The sequence below is a fragment of the Squalius cephalus genome (genome assembly GCF_949319135.1).
Source record: "Squalius cephalus genome assembly, chromosome: 9".
NCBI classification, from domain to species: domain Eukaryota; kingdom Metazoa; phylum Chordata; class Actinopteri; order Cypriniformes; family Leuciscidae; genus Squalius; species Squalius cephalus.
The window spans coordinates 21,366,732-21,388,721 of record NC_137130.1 but is presented as its reverse complement, the minus strand read 5'-3'; the positions used below and the strand labels follow the sequence as shown (position 1 = coordinate 21,388,721).

General features: G+C 39.6%; 1 protein-coding gene across 1 annotated transcript in view; it reads left to right on the top strand.

Annotated features, from left to right (window-relative positions):
* Window positions 1-21,928, top strand: part of xpo4 (exportin 4) — a 36,824-nt gene extending 14,896 nt beyond the window's left edge. Inside the window, exons 7-23 of the mRNA XM_079880835.1 lie at window positions 1,838-1,950; window positions 8,110-8,267; window positions 9,520-9,694; window positions 11,324-11,500; window positions 11,796-11,938; window positions 12,021-12,166; window positions 12,300-12,477; window positions 15,256-15,415; window positions 15,616-15,785; window positions 18,347-18,521; window positions 18,652-18,945; window positions 19,079-19,259; window positions 19,351-19,469; window positions 19,577-19,707; window positions 19,885-20,002; window positions 20,356-20,448; window positions 20,612-21,928. Of these exons, the coding sequence (XP_079736961.1) occupies window positions 1,838-1,950; window positions 8,110-8,267; window positions 9,520-9,694; window positions 11,324-11,500; window positions 11,796-11,938; window positions 12,021-12,166; window positions 12,300-12,477; window positions 15,256-15,415; window positions 15,616-15,785; window positions 18,347-18,521; window positions 18,652-18,945; window positions 19,079-19,259; window positions 19,351-19,469; window positions 19,577-19,707; window positions 19,885-20,002; window positions 20,356-20,448; window positions 20,612-20,809 (2,729 nt within the window). The 3' untranslated portion in view covers window positions 20,810-21,928. The remainder of the gene's footprint in view (window positions 1-1,837; window positions 1,951-8,109; window positions 8,268-9,519; window positions 9,695-11,323; window positions 11,501-11,795; window positions 11,939-12,020; window positions 12,167-12,299; window positions 12,478-15,255; window positions 15,416-15,615; window positions 15,786-18,346; window positions 18,522-18,651; window positions 18,946-19,078; window positions 19,260-19,350; window positions 19,470-19,576; window positions 19,708-19,884; window positions 20,003-20,355; window positions 20,449-20,611) is intronic.
* Window positions 21,929-21,990: the final 62 nt, after the last annotated feature.

Genomic DNA, 21,990 nt, shown 5'->3' with positions numbered 1-21,990 from the left:
TATTTAAAATTATAATAATATTTCACAGTATTACTATTTTATCAAATAAATGCAGCATTTGTTAGCATAAGAGACTTCTTACTGACCTCAAACTTGAACAGTAGAGGACATTTAACAGATATGTAGGATAAACATTTACCATATTGAAAGGGCTTTGCACTCTGTGCTAAATATATATATATATGTATATGTATGTATGCATGTTAAGAGTTATGTTATAAGTTTCTGGATATACACATGCAAGAATGCGTCTTTGGCTGTTGCATCACATCTCGTGCTGTTTTCTCAGCATCTTACACCATGAGTGTTTTTCATTCGTTGTGTCAAGTTTACAATAGTTCAACTTTTAAAAACACATCTTGAGACTGCTGCCTTTTGTGGTATTTTCTTCAGCCAAGTCTAGCTGTGTTTGAACACTATAACATGTCCTTTGTGAATGCCCCCTGAGAGACTCATCCTTGTGGTCATGACCTCTGGCTAGTTGATTCCTGACATGTAGTTTTGCACATCTCTGGTTGAGGTCGTCATGTGTTTCGTGTCTTCAGCAGCTGGGATGAGGACTGGTGGAAACGAGTCATGTGCGTTTATGAGTAAGCCAGGCTTGGGTTTCAGGAGGTCATATCTTTAGTCACCCTCCCTGTTTTTCATACGCTCGCACACTTTTCCAGCAATAGCTCCAAGTGACATTAAATGACCGGCTGGTTTATCCCCCGTCAGTGCTCGTTGGCGTCCCTCCGTCAGTCAGTTTCTCCCTCCTGCGCTCATGTGGCAGGCTGCTATCAGCCCGCTGGTGGTCAGCACACAAGCTCCAGCCGCTCTCTCTTGAGGCCCATTCTCTCCTCAGCACGGGTCACACAGAGTTCTCCTTTTTCTATTTTTAAGAGGCCATAAAGTCAGGTCTGCTCAGGACGGACTCGGGCAGAAGGGATGTAACGCACTCCAGCACACTAGTCAAACACCTGGCACTTCCTTGTGTTTGCATAGTGAATTCATAGGTGAGTCGCCATGTGTTTGTGTGGTGTAAGATAATTTGCTTTGATATTTGCAGTGATATATTCAATTCACATTTATTTGAATAGCGCTTTTCAAAATACATATAGTTTCAAAGCAGCTTTACAGAAAATGCATGTCTACATTACAATTTAGGATGATCTGTTGTCAGAGGTGACTGTGTCTGAGGTATGGATTTCAGAAATGTACATGTACAAATCACGCAGTTAGCTAACAATGCATTAATTTAAGGCAGAAACAATGAGCTCATTGAAGTAATGAATACATGTTGTTAACAACATGATTAGGATCTAGCAGGAGAATTTAGCATAGGTGCATGTTGATTTAGATTTAGCTATGTATATGGCGGGCATGAGCAGAAACTGTAGTGTGTGTGTGTGTGTGTGTGTGTGTGTGTGCGTGCGTGTGAGTGAGAGAGCACTTGCATTTGTCTGCTGGGAGTGACTGTGGGTCCGGCCCAGAGGAATGCGTGGCCTTTGCCGGTAACTGGCTTTGATCAGACATTCCTGTGGGAGCCTTTTCTCTTTCTCCTCCTCTCATTTTGTCGTTTCTCCCCCCCCCATCACTTTTCCCAGTGGGCTACATATGGAAAGGGGGAGATTTTGAGGTAAACATTTAGTGGGAGGGGACAGCACGATTGAACAGTAGGAACGGTGCCGCTGTAGAAGCGCGATAGAGAAAGAGCTGTAGAAAACAGCCGCTGGGAAATTCTCTGCATCAGTTTTCCGTACTCCTCTTAGTGTAGACCAGGAGGAACAGCCAGAAAGAAGTGACAGAAATACAAGGGTCTTTGAAAGGTCTGTTCTGTCCTTAACTGAGGTGTCACTGGGGAGGCACTACATTGCCATGTTCGAAGCGACTCAGAATGTCATGCTCAAGCCAACCGATTCCTGGAGGGAAACTCTTCTAGACCACAGAGTAATGGACCTTTTCTTCACTGTGAGTACCACCTGTATTTTTTTTTTTTACACCTTTTTTTTTTCCTCTTTTCTTATCATGTCATTGCTCATTCATTACCTGCATTCTCTCATCGTTTATTGCTCATGTTCTCTCTTCCTGCTTTTATTTTCTTTCAAATAATTGTCTTTAACCGCTGATGTTGTGACCATATGACACGGCAGCAGACAGTATTAAATGATCGATATTTAGCAGATGTAAAGGCACATTTATATTTAAATGAGCTGCAGTTTTTTTTTTTGTGGTGAGTAAACGCTCATTATCATGTTGCCTTAGAAACGGGTCAAAGACACAGTCCAGTCTGTGTGAAGATTTGAGGGGGAAAAAATGTAAAGTAAAAATATGCACACACAAAAAATCACATGTTTTTATTTTAGTATATAGTTGTGTGTATCTATTAAAATAAAATCTATCTGTCTATTACAATAAAAGTTTTGGCTCAGTAAGATCTTTTAATGTTTTTGAAGTCTGTTATGCTCACCAAAAAAAATTAAATAATAATAATATTGGGATATAATATTCAAATTGAAAACTAAATGTGTGGAAACCATGATAAAATGTTTTTTGTTTCTTTGATTAGAAAGTTCAAAAGAACAGCATTTATTTGAAATAGAAATGTTTTGTAACATTAATATATTTACTGTTACTTTTGATCAATTTAATGCATCCTTGCTAAATAAAATTAATTTCTTTAAAATAAAAACCTTTATTGACCCCAAACTTTTCATTGGTAGGGTGTATGGTGCAGTATATATAATGACTTTCAGCACTTGCGTATACATGTGAATTTGCGCTCTTCATCTGAAACCGAATCTGTTGGTGACACAACTGTCCCAGGGCAAACCATTTTCCAACTATTATGTTTGTGTGAGTTGCTCACGGCAATAATGACACCATTACAAGGAAAAATGTGACGTAATAAGGTAATAAATAATTGTATTTCTCCACTGAAATGTTATTTAGATATGCATGAATACTGATCCAGTGCTGTTAGAATTATACTAAGTAGCAAATCTGACCAATATTTAACTTCATTATCCATAGTTTCTTTTTGATGTAACTGTTCAGTTTTAGATGGCTGATTAACGTTACCAGTCAAGAGCAGTGAATGTTTTGTTTTTTTGTCAATATTGTTTAGTATTCCCCAATTACCCATTTCATTTGCATGTTTGATCTGCTGAATGAAATAATTCCTTTCTTTGTGCTCTGTATTAAAGCAGCATACATTTGAAACTATTATCTTCAGAAGATCATGTGCTATGCATGCATTCTGCACGGTACACCTTCAAGTCATTATACATTCAGTCTAATGGGTCATTACATCTCACAGAACTAATGCCTGTGAGACTCCGGTCGTGATGTGTGGAACAATTCCGTCAGGTTACCCTCGGCATCAGTGATGCACATGCCAAATAGCGTTCCGCTCTTACTCCATTACCATTGCACGGTTTCCCTGAGGCATCTGCTGCCAAATAATGCTCTACTTTCCACCATCAGTCTTGGGTGGTTTCTACAGCCTGATTAGATGTTACTTTCCTTCACTCTGCTGCTCAGGAATGAGTCTACAAGGTGCCAATATGCTGCTCCATCATTCATGCTTTTTCTGAGAGGAGGCTGCAATCTGTAAACTGGCGACAAACTGTGCACCCGTCTTAACAGGGTCAGTCTGTTGACCTGGAGGTCAAGGGCTGTTCAAACATAAGTGTCTCATTTGTCTTTTATGGGATTTGCTGTTATGGGTTTGAAGCGTACTGAAATACCAGATATATATGCTTGATTTTTCACGTGTATGTTGGATTCTAAAATGGATGTAATTTATTTGCGCATTACATTTATTTTTATTTCCTTTAGTATACTTGATTGTCATCTAAAATATAAAGAATAAAAAATTGAAATCCAACATTTTTTATTTGATTAAGAATTTAACTGTTTTAATATAACAAACATAAAACCACATGTGGTTTAATTTGATGTATAAATATACTGTTATCAAGAACTAAGGAAAGTGAATCAGTATTCTGCCTATTTATATTTAACTTTGACATTAAAGTATGTTACTGTTGTCAAAAAGCGATTTTAAATTGTGTGTGGATCAGTGTTGTAAAATATGAAAACATCCAATACTTATGTGCACTGCTAAAAACGTTAAATTAATGATGCATTAAAATGATCAGAAGTAAAAGTAAAGAAAGACATTATGAGGGTACAAAATATTTCTATGTCAAAAAGAATGCTGTTCTTTTGAACTTTCAACGAATCCTGAAAAGAATTAAGGTTTTGCATTAACACTTTATTTTATAGTGTCCTTGTTACATATGTTACATGTACTTACCATAGTAATAACGGTAAATAATGCATAATTACATGCAACTAACCCTCAACCTAATCCTAACCTAACCCTATAGTAAGTACATGTAGTTGCTTAATATTACTCAGTACTTAAATATATAATTACAATGTAACAATGACACCTTAAAATAAAGTGTAACTGGTTTTGCTCAATAATATTAAGCAGCACAACATTGATCATAAGATAAGTTTCTTGAACAACAAATCTTCTTATACTGATTTCTGAATGATCATGTGACACTGAAGACTGGAGTAATGATGCTGAAAATTCAGCTTTGCCATCACAGGAATACATTACATTTCAAAATATTAAAATAGAAAATAGGTTTTGTAATAATATTTTACAATATTACTGTTTGTATTGTATATTTGATCAAATAAATGCAGCCTTGGTGAGCATAAGAGACTTCTTTCAAAAACACAAAAAATGTACAATTCCAAACTTTTAAATGGTAGTGCTAATATTGGCTTCTTGACACTTTTATTGACAGCACAATATAGAATAGGTGAAGATGGAGAGGTGAACAAGACCTGGAAAAATTGCGAGCCAGATTCGAACATTCACAGCACCACAGCCCAATGTTTCAGAACACGTGTTAGTGTTTAGACCATGACTCTTATAGAATGCAAAATAAGTTTGGTATTGAATGAGAGTTCAGTGAAGTCTCTTTGGCGCTGAGCATGATGTTCAGTGGTTTTGTGCTGGTCTCTCGAGTGTTGTTTGGGCCATACGATATTTAGTGGTATTTACAGTGAGTGGGGGGGAATGTTTTTGTTAAAGGATGAAGAGTGGTCAGCTGTCACACCCTCTGTGTGTCTTTACGAGTCTCCTTGTAGCTGTGTGTGGTGCGCTTGTTGTTTTTCTACGCCCATGCAGGGGGATCTATGTGCGTAAGGGTGAATTATTGAAGGGGAGGGTGAGTGTGCGTGTGTCAGCCTGTCAGCAGTGTTTGTGTGTGTATGCTGGCCCGTCAGCTGTTGGTCCTCACTTCTCAGCTGTGCCCTGAACAGACGAGGGGGCGTCCAGACACGCGCTGCTGGGGTCAGAGGTGACAAGAGATGAGCTGCAGGATTAGACTCTGAACCCTGGATTCAAAGCCCCTGTTAACAGCCTCAAATCCTCCCTCAGGTGGTCCGAGGAGAGGTCTCCATCTCTGCCTCTTTGATTGCGTCTCAGAAGTTTGGAAATTTGCAGAGGAGAGAAAATGAAGCATAACTTAAAATAAATCTCATTTTCTCTTTGCACCTAATAAAGCCATAGCTGCGCTAACATTTTCCTACCAGCCAAACCGACTGAAGGGTGTTTTTGTTTGTGGTTTTAGTTTAGGTTTGTTCTTACACCCTCTGTCTTCACATGCACTCACTCATTTAGTAACAGTCACATTTTTATGCATCCATAAAATGGGTGAAACTCAGAAAAACATGTCTCTGTCACATGTTTTTTTTTTAAAAGAAGGAAAAAATATATTGTTTTACCAAAAAATGAAGCATAATTTAGGACCCTTGAGATTTTTGTGTTGTGACATTGTGCACATTTCCACAAAATTCTCATTACAGTGCAGACATTTGACTTTTTTTTTTAAGAATAATTCCCGTTATTCTCAGTAGTGATTCTCATTACAATATTTACAAATTGTACATTTAAACAATTATTTATATATTATATAATCTTTGTTTTATAAATTCTTTTTTTGAGATGCAAAATGATAGTAATCTTTTTATTGTAAATACTGTATTTCAAAAATGATTTAATATAAAGATTTGATTTTGTTTTTAATGTTTAATTAATTAAACTATTTATTCATTTGAGAGTGTCACAATTGAAAAAAATAAATATCAGTTTCTTTCTATTTATTGTATTTTGATTTATATTTATTTATTTAGTACACATTCTTTTATAGTTTATTTTGGGCTGCACATTTTTTTTTTTTCTTGACAAGTTTCATGAGATTCACCCACATGTGTTTAGCGCTAGGCAAAGAGTTTTAAAAGCTGAGATCAGATTCTGACTCAGAGCATGTGCGTGGTTTGTTTATGGTATAAACACAATCAGGGCTTGTTATGGCACTTTGAGTATAACGCTGTCGTAAGGTGATTGATTGTAGCCTCTGATTTTGTAACAGGATCTGAACACGCTGAATGCGGCTGGAGAAATGAGCGGTGAGAATAGAAAGCAGGAGAGGGTCTAATCCTCCCCGTGGACAGACACAAGGCTTTGTCTTTTCTCTATTAATAGGTCTCCCTGCCTCTTTTCTCTCTCGCATTCATTTCGGAGAGCTACCTTGTCTTGTTTTGATTTAGACGCCCCCTCCCAGACTCTAACTATAGTCTGACTCAAGGCGATTGGCATAGTTTACATGGCGTGGATGTTCTTTAGCGCAGCTGTTTTTACAGAGCATGCTGCTCGCAAAGCGTTGGCCTTGTACTCTTTTCTTTCTTCTCTCATTCCCTCTTTCCCTATCCAGTTCTCTCTGTCATCCGCACCCCCCCCGACCCCCACACACACACACACCCCTTCTCTCTCTCTCTCTCTCTCTCTCTCTCTCTCTCTCTCTCTCTCTCTCTCTCTCTCTCTCTCTCTCTCTCTCTCTCTCTTTTCTTCAGCTCAGAGGATGATTTCACACCGCTCTAGCAGACAGGGCTGTGCTATGGTGTGTTAGCGTTAGCACTTTGCCCAGTGGCTGATGTTCATCTGTGTATCTGTAGGAGGTGGTATGTGTTGAGGAAATGCCACTTTTGGTTCATCCACATTCTACCAGATCATTCAGAGGGCTCCATCCGACTCTGTGCACCTCTTCGCACAGCATCTCCACCAGAACGTCTGGCGAACAGACGAGCGAGAGTAAGATTCCAGGGATTTAGGAAAGAAAAAGAGCAAAGGAGTGTGCCAAACAACCATATGTGCAGGAGACTTGAGTCAGTCCGCTCAGAAACGTTAGCCGTCTCTTTGACCATGTAGCTCTCGCTTTATGCCGCTCGTCCTCGTGAACCCCTCGGACTGGATTGGTGTTTGAGAAGCCGATCTGATTGATTGGCTTGGGTTGAGGCGGCCAGGTGTTTTTGTCCGTGGCAAGAAGCTATAGTTTTGCCGTTGGCGAAGGTGAGGGCTATTCCACAATTTTCCTCTGTTCATTATTCCACTGAGCAGGTTTCAGAGACTTGCGTGAGATGAGAAATCGAAGACAGACCTGCGTATCTGTGCGTAAGAGAGAGCAGAAGAAAAAGAGGAGAGAGAGAGAGAAAGTATGTTTTTATATGTCAATGAGAGAGGCTTTTCTCTGTGATTCAGAGAGACTGTGTGAGCTCCCCAGCCCGTGTGTTTTGTCAGCTGCCCATGGGCCGGTCTGCAGTTCCTCCTGGACTCTTTGAGGGGGCCTGTCTGGTTTTAACACTGTAGAATATACCTACGGTCACTTATACATTCTCTCCGACCTCCACTGCTTCTATTCTCTCTTTTATACGCTCATTATAATATGATATATCATGTCTCCTGAGGAGAAGGTTTTCAGTCTGTTGGTGAGCTGCATTGATGTCGGTTTTGAGAGTGTATCGTTTGGTCCGTTGTAGGATGTCTTGATCTTTGTGTGGTCTGTATCAGTTAGTCAATGAAGACATTGCAATCTACTCTGAGTTGATAGGAAAATCAGTTTTAAAAAGATGAAGGGATGATCTGATACCAGACATGCTCCTTTTATGGGGTTTTTGAAAATAGGATTGGTTTACGTCAGCGTAATGAGTCAGGAAATGGCACGTGTTTCAGCCCGTCTCTCTCTTGTTTTCTCTGTCTTGTAGGTGCACAGGAAGATCAGAGAGGACTCGGACATGGCGCAGGATTCCCTTCAGTGCCTGGCCCAGCTGGCCTCCATGCATGGCCCCATCTTCCCCGATGAGAACGCTCAGGTGACCTACCTGGCCCACCTGGTGGAGGGATTGCTCAACATGATCAATGGGTGCGTTTCTCTGAGACCTTCAGTCACGTGCTGCACTGTGTGCTTGATGTGCTTGCTATTCACAAATGTATTCTTTTGAATTGTAAGATCACTGCATAGTAGTTGTCTAATGTATATATGAAAACATGTCTAGGACACATTTCATCCCACAATCATTTTAATCCATAAAATAAATTATATTGTGTGTTATTATTTTAGGATACAGCAATGCAAAACATCTTAATGATCTTAAAAATTGTACTTCATTTCATTCTTTTGATTTTTGAGGTAAATATGACGCAGGCATGTTCTTGACACGGAGATTCTACCAAATAGCAGGGTTAGAAAATTACCAGGGCAAGTTACAAAACTACTAACCCATATATTTAAAGTGTGGAGGCAAAAATGTCCCTAAAGTGCATGGTTAAATAAATAAAAATACTACTACTACTTATTTATTTATTTTCTCCATTTATGTTCATAGAATAAAATTAATACTTTATTTACTTACTTGGGTAGTTTATTCAAGAAACATAAATGGAGAAAGATTTCTCCTAAGTCCTTTCTGGGGCTCAAAATGATAAATTAGTTAAGTTTTGACACTGTTGGCATAGTTCTGTGTAAGTACTCACATTGTAAATTCTCTGCTATGTCTATAAAGATGGATTGATGTCTCTGCAGCTTTAAATAACACACACATTCTCTCATACACTGCTGTTTGGAATTTGAGAACAAGTAGGCGTAGTGAGTCGGGGTCTTTCTCTCCCCACTCCTCCCTCTCTCTGTCTCTGCCATTCTGTAATCACCTATTCCTGGAGCATTTTTCCAGTTGCATCATCGGAAAACCATGCGGCAGGTCCGCCAATCTGCCGTGATTGAACTCTTCTGCTTACAATTTAAATCCATCTGATATGGGTTAGAGCCGCAGTTGGGAGCGTAAAAAAAGGCAGACCTCGACTGCTCTTTCTGAGGGAAAAAACCCTTGTGTTCCCAGAATCCATGTAGTGTGCCAGCACAACGGCAGGTCAATGTTGTGGTTGAAATCACAAGTCTCCCTTTATAGCAGCTGAGGTATTTGTGCTCATAGACAAAGATTTTTAGTGAAACTGAAAATCTGCACAGTTTACACTGGACCAATGCAGGCTCATGCTGTATCTCACTCTTCCAGATAAGAGAACATTGATTGAAGTTGGTTGTGGGATGTCCCTTTAAGGGACAGGCTTGCCACTGTAAGTAAGTACATGATTGTTCTGTCTTTTTCACCCTCTGACAGGATTGAGATCGAAGATTCAGAGGCCGTGGGTATCTCCAGCATCATCAGTAACCTCATCAGCACATTTCCCCGAAGCGTTCTGACAGCGCTCCCGAACGAACTCTTCGCTTCTTTCATTAACTGTCTCACTCTGCTCACATGTTCCTTTGGTCGCAGCGCCGCCCTGGAGGAGGTGGTGAGTACTGCATTTGTGCCACAACAGACTGCAACCACACTTTAGAGTAGTGGTTCTCAACGGGGGTGTTCAGAGAACAACGGGGGGCGTTGGAAGCAAGATTTTTGAAATGGGGGTGTTCACAAGTTTCCACCAAAGATCCAGGCAAGACAAGATTAAACATGTTATTACTTGCAAAATAATTGCCTACAACATTCTAAAATCTGCCAGTTTAATGCGACATGTAAGCTATGTATCGTTTCTTTTGCAACGACTCAACGAATCAGTATTCACGTGCTCAAAAATGTGTTTTGCGCTGACAACAAATCCAGTGGTGGCTAGAATCCAGCGCTGACTAGAATCACGCAGCGGAGGAATGGAAAGTTGACAAGCCATTAAAAAAGTATTGACTGAAGAACCACTTATATATTTTCAAATATTTTCAATAGATCATGTTCCCATTCACTACGGCGATGAATTGTAAAATTCATTTTATTTAATTTAATTTATAAGGTAAAACTTTTACATTTTTAGGCATTAACTAATGCCAATGCCTAATGCCAAAATGTTTTCTTTGTTCACAAAGTAATTTACTGGTCAGGCATTATTGTTAACTCGCAAGACTGTAAGGAGAAAATGACAATTTGATGGATAATTTAAATGTATTCTGTAATCACATTTTGGTAATGTATTAATTCCGCCGTCACATCTGAGCGCGAAACGCTGCTTGGATCGTTTCAAGATAGTTAAAAATAATTAATAATACAATGTATGGGACCTGGAAAATGGATAGGGGGCGCCGGTCCAAAAAAGGTTGAGAACCACTGCTTTAGAGAGTAGCCGAGGTCTGTGAATGTCAAACTCGTTATTCTTTTTTATATAGAGAACTGCTCTGTCGCAGCAGACTTTTTGTTGTATTAAAAGGAAAAATAAAACCATTAAACCAGAGTGTACTTTTTCACACCCATATTTTAGGGCTGGACACTTTAGTTTCACATGTTTTTATTAGTTTGGGGTTGGTTTGGTTCTTCGTAAGATTTATTAAGTTTGGGTTGGAATCATTTTTTTTATTATTATTTTTAAATCTCTTATGCTCCTCAAGGCTGCATTTGTTTGATTTACAAATACAGCAAAACATTAATATTGTGAAATATCATTACAATTTAAAATAACTGTTTTCTTTTTTAGTATATTCTAAAATGTAATTCATTCCTGGAATGGCAAAGTTGAATTTTCAGCAGTCATCACCCCAGTCTTCAGTGTCACATGATCCTTCAGAAATCAAGAAGCCAAGAAACATTTCTTATTATTATCAGTTGAAAACAGTTGTGCTGCTTAATGTTTTTGTTGAAACTGTGATACATTTCTAAACTAAAAAAAAACAGCATTTATTTGATATAGAAATCTTTTGAAACATAAATGTCTTAACTGTTACTTTTGATAAATTTAAATTTTAGTAGGTACTGTTAAAAATAATATTATTTAACATATTCAAGCTTTTAAATATCAGGGTAACAATAATATATACACTTTAAAAATTTGGATTCAATATTTAAAAATTTTCTATGAGAGGGGCGTACGGTCTTGGAATATAGAAAAGGGATGTGTCATGTGACATGATTGAAATCACATCCGTTTCTTTGTCTCTAGCTGGATAAGGATGACATGGTGTACATGGAGGCATATGATAAGCTGTTGGAGTCCTGGCTGACGTTAGTGCAGGAGGACGAGCACTTCCCCCGGGGCTGCTTCGTCCAGCCCGCTGTGCAAGTCTTCAACTCCTACATCCAGTGTCACCTCGCAGCTCCCGACGGCACGAGAAACCTGGTCAGAACAACTGTGTTTATTCACTTTCACACCCAAACACAGCTTTCTCACCATGTTAAATCTCATCTGTTAACATTGCCAAAATGTCTTTGGCTTTCCAATTTGTTGGTGATTTGTTGCTTTTCTTAGAATTTTTTGTTGTTGTTGTTGACTTTGGCTTGCTTTTCATCTTAATTAAAATGGAAAAGCATGAAGCACAACAAATGTCTAAAACTGTTTTCCTTCAAAGAATCCTCTGCCAAAGTAACACAGCCGCTCCAGCACATGGTTTTAGTCATACGCTATGTCTTTTCAGACTGCAAATGGTGTCGCTTCTCATGAAGAGGAAGAAATAAACGAGCTACAGGAGGACGACAGAGAGCTGTTCTCAGATCAGCTGGCCAGTATCGGCATGTTGGGCCGCATTGCTGCAGACCACTGTATACCTCTTCTCACAGGGTACAGAAACACACACTCCTCTTCAGAGAAACTGTTGTAATAAACAACCACTGTGAGCCTTACATTTCCCCTCTGTCTTCAGTTTGTTGGAGGACAGAGTCACACGGCTTCACGGGCAGCTCCAGAGACACCAACAGCACCTCATGGCAACTGCAGACCCAGGCACAGTGGACCGGAAAGTTCTAGATGACCTTTATGAAGACATTCATTGGCTCATATTAGTGTCAGGTCCGTGTCATCCTCAAAGAGAATAAGTTCACCCAAAAAATAACATTCTGTCATCGTTTACTCGTTTTCAGTCACAAATGGACATTATTTTTGCTTTTTGTCATTGTTCTGAAGTCTTATGGTGTTTTAACAGGCTACCTCTTGGCTGATGACCCTCAGGGTGAGACACCATTGATACCTTCAGAAGTGATGGAGTACTCTATCAAACACTCGACTGAGGTGGATATCAACACTACACTTCAGCTCCTCGGCTCTCCTGGAGAGAAGGCCACCTCCATCCCAGGATGCAACAGGACAGACTCCGTTATCAGGTAAAGAGTCCTCACAGTAAACGTGTGCCTGTGTGTCATTACTCTGAAAAGAAGATTCAGGTTTGTTGGTAATCATGCTATGAATTCCTTTCATTCCAATTTTTCAGACAATATTATTCAGAAGTTTTCCTTTTTCTTCTTATTTTTAACACTTTCAAGCTGATTCTGTGCACTGCATTGTACTAAGATACACCCTCACTTCTTGTATGGCATCCTCATGTCAAATGAAAATGATATGCGAGTGGTTTGATTTATCAAAAAGCTTTTATTTGAATTTTTACAACCATGAAGATGATATTTGCCAAATTTAGGGTAAATCCAATGAAGGCTGTAGGAGTTGTTTGACAGTATTTTTTCGAAAATCTAGTTGGAGGAAATCACTAATCACTGCATGTTAAACTTGAATCAACTTTCTAGATTAAGTTCAAAGGTTATTGTGAAATTTGATAGTGGTTCTAGAGGGACTGACCCCATATTTGATCAAATGACTTTTCATAATGTACCCTATAAGTGTGCCAAATTTCATATTTTTTAGGAAGATGCCATGGAAAAAATTAACATACAGTAGGTGTGTAGAGTGATTTGCCTCTAAATATAGATGCTTATCATAATTTCATCGAGTAGATGAGGTATAATAATGATACTACATTGTCAGCTTTTTCCTCCTCTTTGCTACACTTATAGACTCATCTATTTTGCTCTTCTTTTATACATTTGCCACAGAGATTCATAATAGACTAGGGGCCAGATTTACTAACAGCTTGTGCCAGCTTAATGCTCTTTTGGCATTAAAAAACTACTGTTAGGACTTACTAAAGACACGCAGTGAAAAATTTGCGCTCAAAAGGCATGGACAAGGTTATTTTTGCGGCTGACATTATTGCATATGTATTTGTAGGAGCTTTCCATTCGGATGCAAAATTTATGGGAGGAGAGTATTTGAATGAAAATGCAAGCATTTACTAAGATTTGCGCTCATTTATTTACTGTTATTTGCGCCATTTTTTTACCGCCCATTATTTATTTTTGATCAAATAAATACAGCCTTGGTGAGAATAAGAAACAAGCATAAAACAAGCGAGCATATTAACTTTTGCTGATTTGCTGGGTGATTTTGCTGTCTACAGGAACAAAGACTTGGTGATTTAAGCCTCCTCATGTTTAAAGTTTATTACTCAGAAATGCTGCTGGAGGGAGCAGGCGTGCTGTAGCACAGGCCGTTTGATCTGCAGTTCGTTTGCCCAGCGGGGAATGCCCTGGCACGTGCCCAGAGAGGCCTGCCACGCTCACAGCAGCCCTTTAGTGGCCCCTGCGCCGGCGCCAGCCAATCCTGCAACACCACTCCCCACACATTATTCAATTAGAGCCAGGCCAGGTGCCACTCAGAGCCCAGGGTCAGAGGGGAGCGCTAGGGGCCCGGAGTCGTGCGTGTGTTCAGAAGCAATTTCCTAGTTGATTGATTTATTTTATTTTTTCAAGGTCTATTTGGACCTTTGTTGTTAAAAGCTGGTTTTATGTAAAATTGTGTATTATTATTGTTATTTAATAATAATAACTATATTAAAATCAATAATAAAACAATAAAAAATATAATTGTATAATATGTTAAGTATAGAAATAGAAAATGTAAATAATTAAACAAATTAAATTATAATATATTTATAATTTTATATATATTTTTATATATATATGTATATGTATATGTGTATGTATATGTGTGTATATATATATATATATATATATATATATATATATATATATATATATATATATATATATATATATATATATATATAATTTTTACTTTTTATGTAAATACATATTATTATTATTATTATTATTATTATTATTAATAATAATAATATTAATAATAATAATAAAGTATTTTTTTATTTTATTTAAAAAAAATTGAAGGGGGAAGGATCAAGAGGCATGTTATGCTTAAACACACACAGGGTTTTTTCCCCTGGCATTTCCAAGTAGATATTTGATCTGATTCTAATCTGATTGGAATGGGATACAGCCTGTGAATTTAATGAATAGTGTAATTTTAATGATGTAGAAGCTGTTTATGTGGTTACTGGTAGGGTCTCATAGAGACCTAGTGGTATTGTCAGTAAAAATCTGCCTGTAATCTGATTTGGTCTTAATGGATGGAGTTATTCCAAAATTGTGGAATGGGATAGAGGTGAGGATTGAAAGATTGGAAGGACGCAGAGTTGATGGGTAGGGGAGGGATGGAGAATTTGAATGGGGGGCGATGTGGAGGTCAAAGGATTTGGAGAGACAGTAGGCTGGTGATGGGTGGGTGAAAGCGAGCAGACTGTAGAGGATTTGGAAAGACAGTGGGCCAAGGGATTGTGTTTCCCAATAACAGGCACCAACCCCGCAGCTCTGAAATGTCAGTGGGGTTTTATCTTCACAAACAATGTGAAACATTTAATGGTGCTGCACTTCACGGGGAGCATGGGATATCGGTCTTCCAGGATAGTAAGCTGCTATAATCCCTTTCTTGTGTCCTCTTTCTTTACCAGTGGAGGTGTGAAGGAATGATACCGTTTGTTATTGTGGGCCTTTGTTGAGTCTCGAAGCATCTTGACAGAACCGCCATGAACTCCATTCCAACCTCTCTGCCATTTCTCACACTTGTTTTTCTTCTCCCTTCATTTTCCTGTAAAGAACAGATTGTCATTCTATTTCAGGTTGTTCTGCTGGCAGAAAATTGCCTCATATATTTAGCTACATTTACACCTCCATTTCTCCGTCTCTCTGTCACAGGTTGTTATCGGCGGTGCTAAGAACGTCAGAGGTGGAATCTCGGGCTACGCGAGCGAGTCTTACTGGGCTCCTGAGTCCTCAGATGGGCAAAGACATTGTCTGGTTTCTTCGGCGCTGGGCCAAGACATACCTGCTGGTGGACGAGAAACTCTACGGCCAAGTGAGTTGCCAAAATGAGGTCGATCGATGTGTGGAAACAGCAGGCACGATGTCTGAATAAAGCCTTTTGGGATCTCTGTTTGGATCTGTTTAGAAATCACACACAGATTCCTGGAACACAACCTAGACATTTTTATGTGACATTTTTTATGTCTTCTGACTCTTCTTCTGTGTGTTTGTCTTTTGTCTTCTCTTCTTTAGATCAGCATGCCCCTCAGCACAGCGTTTGGAGCAGACACTGAGGGGGCGCAGTGGATTGTTGGATATCTGTTGGAGAAAGTGATCAATAATCTGTCAGTGTGGAGCTCTGAGCCTGAGCTGGCTAATGACACTGTGGAGCTGCTAGTGACTCTGGTGGAGAAGAGAGAGAGGTTTGTGTCTGCCTGATGGAGTAATGTGTATGAGGGCTAAATATGTGTCTAATTAGCTAAACGCTCTGCAGGACAGCTGCTCACTGACAGGCTCAAGGGAGCCCGTGGTTTGTGCTGATGTCTTCATACTGTATACCTTCAGTTGAGACAAGACCAAATGTTTTTAATGAGCCCCACCTGCTGGTGGAATTATGGCATTGCATCTTAAAGTCAATTCTAAACTTAAAGGGATACTTCACCTCTGGGAAGATGAATGTGTATTTAAAATAGGTCATTTAAGTAGAAGAAATGTGAAGAAATTTTTCAATTTGGAGCTCCCTAGACTGGGAAAAGCCAGAAAATGTATTTTTGGCTTATGTGGATGAAAGACAACAACTCCCAGAATGCACTTGCTTCGCTGCCTTAGGAGGCCACGCCTACCGGTAAGGGAGCGCAGTTGGAAACAAACAACAAGGCTGGCCTACGTGATGAGTTTGCCAGGGATTTAGAGATCGCCGAAAATGTCCGGGATTCGGCTTTTGCGTTCTACAGTCGCCATTCTTTCATCATGTTCACTGTGGCGAGCAGGACGAGGCTGACGGCCGCGGGAGAACGGCGCGAGCCCGGTGGCGTCATTACTGAGACGCGCCGGGTCTCGCATCTCTCACGGAGGAGCGGGAATTTTCTTAGCAATGGTAAAACGCACATCAACCGATCACTTGTTTAGCGTTCATGTAAACACTACATTCAGATTCACCAATCGGAATGAATTCAGTTAGATTGAAACAAAAGGTGTGCATGTAACTTAAACAATGAATGGCGACCGCAGAACGCAAAAGCTGAATCCCGGACATTTTGAACGATCTTGCCCGCGGGACAAGTCCGAGAAAAGGAGGATGGAAACCCCTACTTACTCAGCTTTCTCCTACTATTCAGCTTTCTCCACAGAACAAGAGCCTGCTAGCTTAGCTTCCAAGAAAGACGGCTGACACTGTGTACATTCTGTGAGTGAGATCCAACCCTCTATGGGCGGGCTGAAAACATGCGGAACAGCCCCTACTACTGGCTGTAGTCTTTAGCCTCTGGCCAGAAAATCCTCCGATGATGCAAAATGACGATTTCTGCAAAAATACATAAATCTCTTGTCTCAGGGGGATATGAGGGTGGAAAGCATGGTAATTCGAAAATACTACAGGTTTTCTACTAATACAAAGCTTAATGCTAAATCCTGAAGTATCCCTTTAAGATTGCATAAATAATACATGAATAAATGTAAATTTAAATTAACTATAAATTGCACTGCGTATCAATGCAAATTTGTTTGAAGTAATTGCATTGAAGGAATAGTTTTACACTCAAGTCATTCTAAACCCATTAACAAAAGAGACTGTTAAGGGTAATTAATTCTGTCATTAATTACTCACCCTCATGTCGTTCCAAACCCATAATTCCTTGGTTCAACTTCAGAACACAAATTAAGATATTTTTGATGAAATCAGCTTTCTGATCCTTTTATTTTTAGCACAAAACGTTGTTTCTTCATAACATTAAGGTTGAACCACTTTAGTCACATGGACTATTTTAACGATGTCTTTACTACCTTTCTGGGCCTTGAAACTGGTAACAACGTTGCAGTCTATGGGGGGCCGAAAGCTCTCGGATTTCATCAAAAATATCTTAATTTGTGTTCTGAAGATGAACGAAGGTCTTATGGATTTGGAACAATATGAGGGCGAGTAATTAATGACAGAATTTTCATTTTTGGTTGAACTATCCCTTTAAGAATGCAGCTTTTTTCCATTAAATGAAAGCATATAGTAACTAGGTATTGTCAAGCACAAAAACACACCATGAGTGTAGTACATATGACTCGTTTACTATATTCTAATTCTTCCATAAGAAAGTCCATTGTCTCTCTTTAATCTCATTCAAATGCACTACCGTTCAAAGGTTTGGGTTTGCAAGATTTTTTGTTTTTGAAAAGTTTTGCTAAGGCTGCATTTATTTGATCAAAAATACAGTAAAACCGTAATATTGTTAAATACTATTACAAATTAAATGACTGTTTTCTATTTGAATACATTTACTCCAATATTCCAGTCTTCAGTGTCACATGATCCTTCAGAAATCATTCTAATATGCTGATTTGCTGCTCAAGAAACATTTCCTATTATAAATGTTGAAATATTTTTTGTGGAAACTGATACATTTATTACAGGATTTTTTGATAGATAGAAAGTTTAACTGTACAGCATTTATTTGAAATAATTTTTTTGTAAAGTTATACGTTTACTCTCAATTTTGATCAATTTAATGCATCTCTGCTGCATAAAAGTATTTTACTGAGCCCAAACTTTTGAACGCTAGTGTATGAGCATATTCAAACTTGGCATGTCTAACATATCTCATCTCATCTCATCAATAATATCGATGCAACACATTTGAATGTCATGCAGGTCTGTAATTCATGATTTCTGGGTGAACTATTCCTTAAGCTGTTCAGTAAAATCTGCTCACACGATATATAAGTTTGTCTTATATATCTGTGTTTTTTATCTTAACTTTCCTCTCTCACGTTTCAGGGCGAACATTGTTGTGCAGTGTGAGAATTGGTGGAACTTGGCTAAGCAGTTTGCCAGTCGCAGTCCTCCCTTACATATGCTATCCAGCACAGTCCAGCGGACTCTGATGAAGGCTCTGGTCCTGGGCGGCTTTGCTCACATGGATTCTGATACCAAACAGCAATACTGGGCTGAGGTCAGAAAAAAATGATTCTAGAGAAATGTTTTGAAGGAAGCCCAAGCATTATTGCTGATGAGATCAACACAAGATAAAGCAGGAGTTTATGAAATGTTGCCTCATTACTCTTTCTGTCTCTGCACTGCAGGTACTGCATCCACTCCAGCAGCGCTTCCTAAACCTCATTAACCAGGAGAACTTCGCTCAGATCTGTCAAGAGGAGGCCGTGAAGCAGGAGATCGTGGCCACTCTGGAAGCTCTGTGCGGCATAGCTGAAGCAACGCAGATCGACAACGTCGCGTCTCTCTTCAGCTTCCTCATGGACTTCCTGTCCAGCTGCATCGGCCTCATGGAGGTCTACAGAAACTCACCAGAAACGGTCAACCTCATCATAGAGGTGTTTGTGGAAGTGGCTCACAAACAAATCTGCTACTTGGGGGAGGTGAGACATTCACGCCTGCATTGGATGTATTCTTCCACATGCACTATTTGCGTTGCATTATGTACAATGGCTATACATCCTAAATATGTTTTTTTTTTATGAATTTGAACACACCCTGTCTCTTTCTCCACAGACTAAGTCTATGAAATTGTACGAGGTGTGCTTGACGCTGCTCCAGGTTTACTCTAAGAACAATCTGGGGCGCAAGAGACTAGATGTGGCCGGAGAGGAGGACCAGTACCAGGACCTTCTGCTCATCATGGAGCTCCTCACCAACCTGCTGTCCAAAGAGTTCATTGACTTTAGCGACACCGGTACGAGCGCTCATTCACGATTCACATTACTCACGTTGTAACTCGTGAGCCTCTTTGTGTGAGATGAAGAGTAACTGTGTTATGTGTGCAGATGAGGTGTTTCGCGGGCAGGAGCAGAGTTCCGGTGCTGGACGGGCCGTATCTGCTGCTGATGTCGTGCTGTATGGAGTGAATATTGTGCTGCCCCTCATGTCTCAGGACTTGCTTAAGGTAAAATTTGACTTTCAACCTGTCAGATGTTCATTGCAAACTCAGATGTTTGAAGTAAAAGGTGCACTGCTGTTCTGAAACACTCTCCATCTGTCTCTTGTACCCAGTTCCCCTCTCTGTGTAACCAGTATTATAAGCTCATCACCTTCATCTGTGAGATTTTCCCAGAGAAGATCCCTCAGCTGCCTGAGGAACTCTTCAAAAGTCTCATGTGCTCCCTGGAGCTGGGCATGACCTCGTATCCTTGCTGTTTTTGTGTATGCAGAAAAAAGTCTGTTTACACTTATGTTTTCATGTTATTTAATGACGTATGTGCTTGCTGAGCGTATTGTGTTGGATTTCACTGACTTCATTGAGAGTTTTTGTTGAATTGTGGTGTCTATGGTCTAGTGTTTTTCCTTAACACACACTGCAGGATGAGCTCAGAGATCAGTCAGCTGTGTCTTGAGGCTCTGTCCCCATTGGCTGAGCAGTGTGCCAAGACACAAGAAAAGGACACACCCCTATTTATTGCCACACGACATTTCCTTAAAGTGAGTCAACTGGTTTATAACAGGCCATGTCTAAAAAATATATATTAATTTATTTTTCTTTTCTTTTTTATCTTACTTACCCCAAACATTTAAACTGTAGAATACATAATACAACACCAAAAGAGAACATTTAACTGAAGTGAACACATTTTATGCAATATTTTCTCAGAATGTGCAAAAAAACTTGATGTTAATTGAGAGTTATTATTGGCTGATGTCGACAATCTCAAAATGCTCAAACAAGATCCAATAAGTCACTAACCTTCATTGTAATATGTAATTGTCTGAGATGAATACGCATGTATAAAGTATGTGAATTAATAACGTGCGCTCACTCTCTCTTCCCCCCATAGCTGGTGTTTGACATGCTTGTGCTCCAGAAGCACAACACTGAGATGACAGTAGCAGCTGGAGAAGCGCTTTATACACTAGTGTGCCTTCACCAGGTACACAGCACTGTTTAACTCAATAAAATAACATCAGCTGCAAAACATAAATCTTACATGGAAGTACATTTTATAAAGTTCTGAGCGAGTTTTAACAAAGAAACGCTTGATCTCGCGACACATTGATGTGATGTGGTTTGATAAGTGATTGTGTTTGTCTTAGGCGGAGTACTCAGAGCTGGTGGAGACGCTGCTCTCCAATCAGAGGGATGCCGTGATCTACCAGCGGCTGGCGGACGCGTTCAACAACCTCACTGCCAGCAGCACGCCTCCAACCATGGACCGCAAACAGAAGGTGGCCTTCCTCAAGAGCCTGGAGGAGTTTGTTGCCAATGTGGGGGGGCTTCTGTGTGTCAAATAAACCACTTCCTCCTGCAACTGTCCACAGCAGCTTCCCCTCTCCACCCCCTCTACCACTCAGAGAAGCCTTTCACCATGCCAAACCATGGAGATGCTCAGCGCAGCACAGGCTGAGACGCCTATGGGCCTTCAGACACACATGCCTCCAGAGAGAGGAGAGAGGCCGGCGAAGGCCGAGAGGGGGCGGCCAGTGGGCCATGATCATCTCAGTCTGATCTGATCGTTGTTTACTTTGCCACTGAGAGGTCCTCAGATGAACATTTATGAAGTGCAGCGGGGTAATCTTTCTGAAAACTGATCCCTACATCCCCCTTTTACACACACACACACACACACACGCTGTCTTTTGCAGACACTTCTCCTTGAGTGCCTTCGTATTTGGTTTATCACAGCTCAGATCCAGCTGTGTCTACAGCGACAATAGAGCCGTGTGGTACTGCACTCACGGTACATAGGATTGTGAGCGGTGTTTGCCATGACAACGAAAAAGCCTTTCCCAATGAAATTTTGAATGCAGGAAGGCCCTTTTGGAAAACCAAATCACTTTTGTGTTTAAGGGTGTATATATTTTTTTGAAAAAGACAAAAAATGAAAGTGTTTAAAAGGACTGAAAAGTTTTTATAAGATTATAGTTGACAGAACTTTCTGACTTTTTTTTTATTATGACTTCAGCTGAATGAAAAGGGGGCTAGTTTGGATTTTTCTTTTTGATTGATTGATTTGATTGTAGTTTTACTCTTTGCCTTTATTTCGCCCTGATCACAGCAGTATAACACGAAGTGTTTTTCAACAAAACTCATGTCTGATCAATTATGGACATTTTTCACATGGTCACCTGCTGTTCCCATCAAGGTTTTGATTTTCGACAATAACTTCAACAGTGTTCCACTTACACTAGCAGATACACATACTCAGAATTGTGGAACAGTCAGTGTTGCCGTAGCAATAAAATACCAAAAATTATGATCGAGGGATGTCAGCTGTTTTATTCAGGGCGTTTGATGGTCCTTATTTCCATTGTTCAAAGCACTAATTGTTATTTCGGAATGCCTGAAATGATCTGTAAAGTGTATATAAACTTGCTATAAAAAGTGAGTCTGCTTTCTTTGTTTACATTTTCAATATGTTGTCTGTGAACGTGTAGTCTGTTCTGGGAATATGGGCATGTGTAAGTTAAATGTT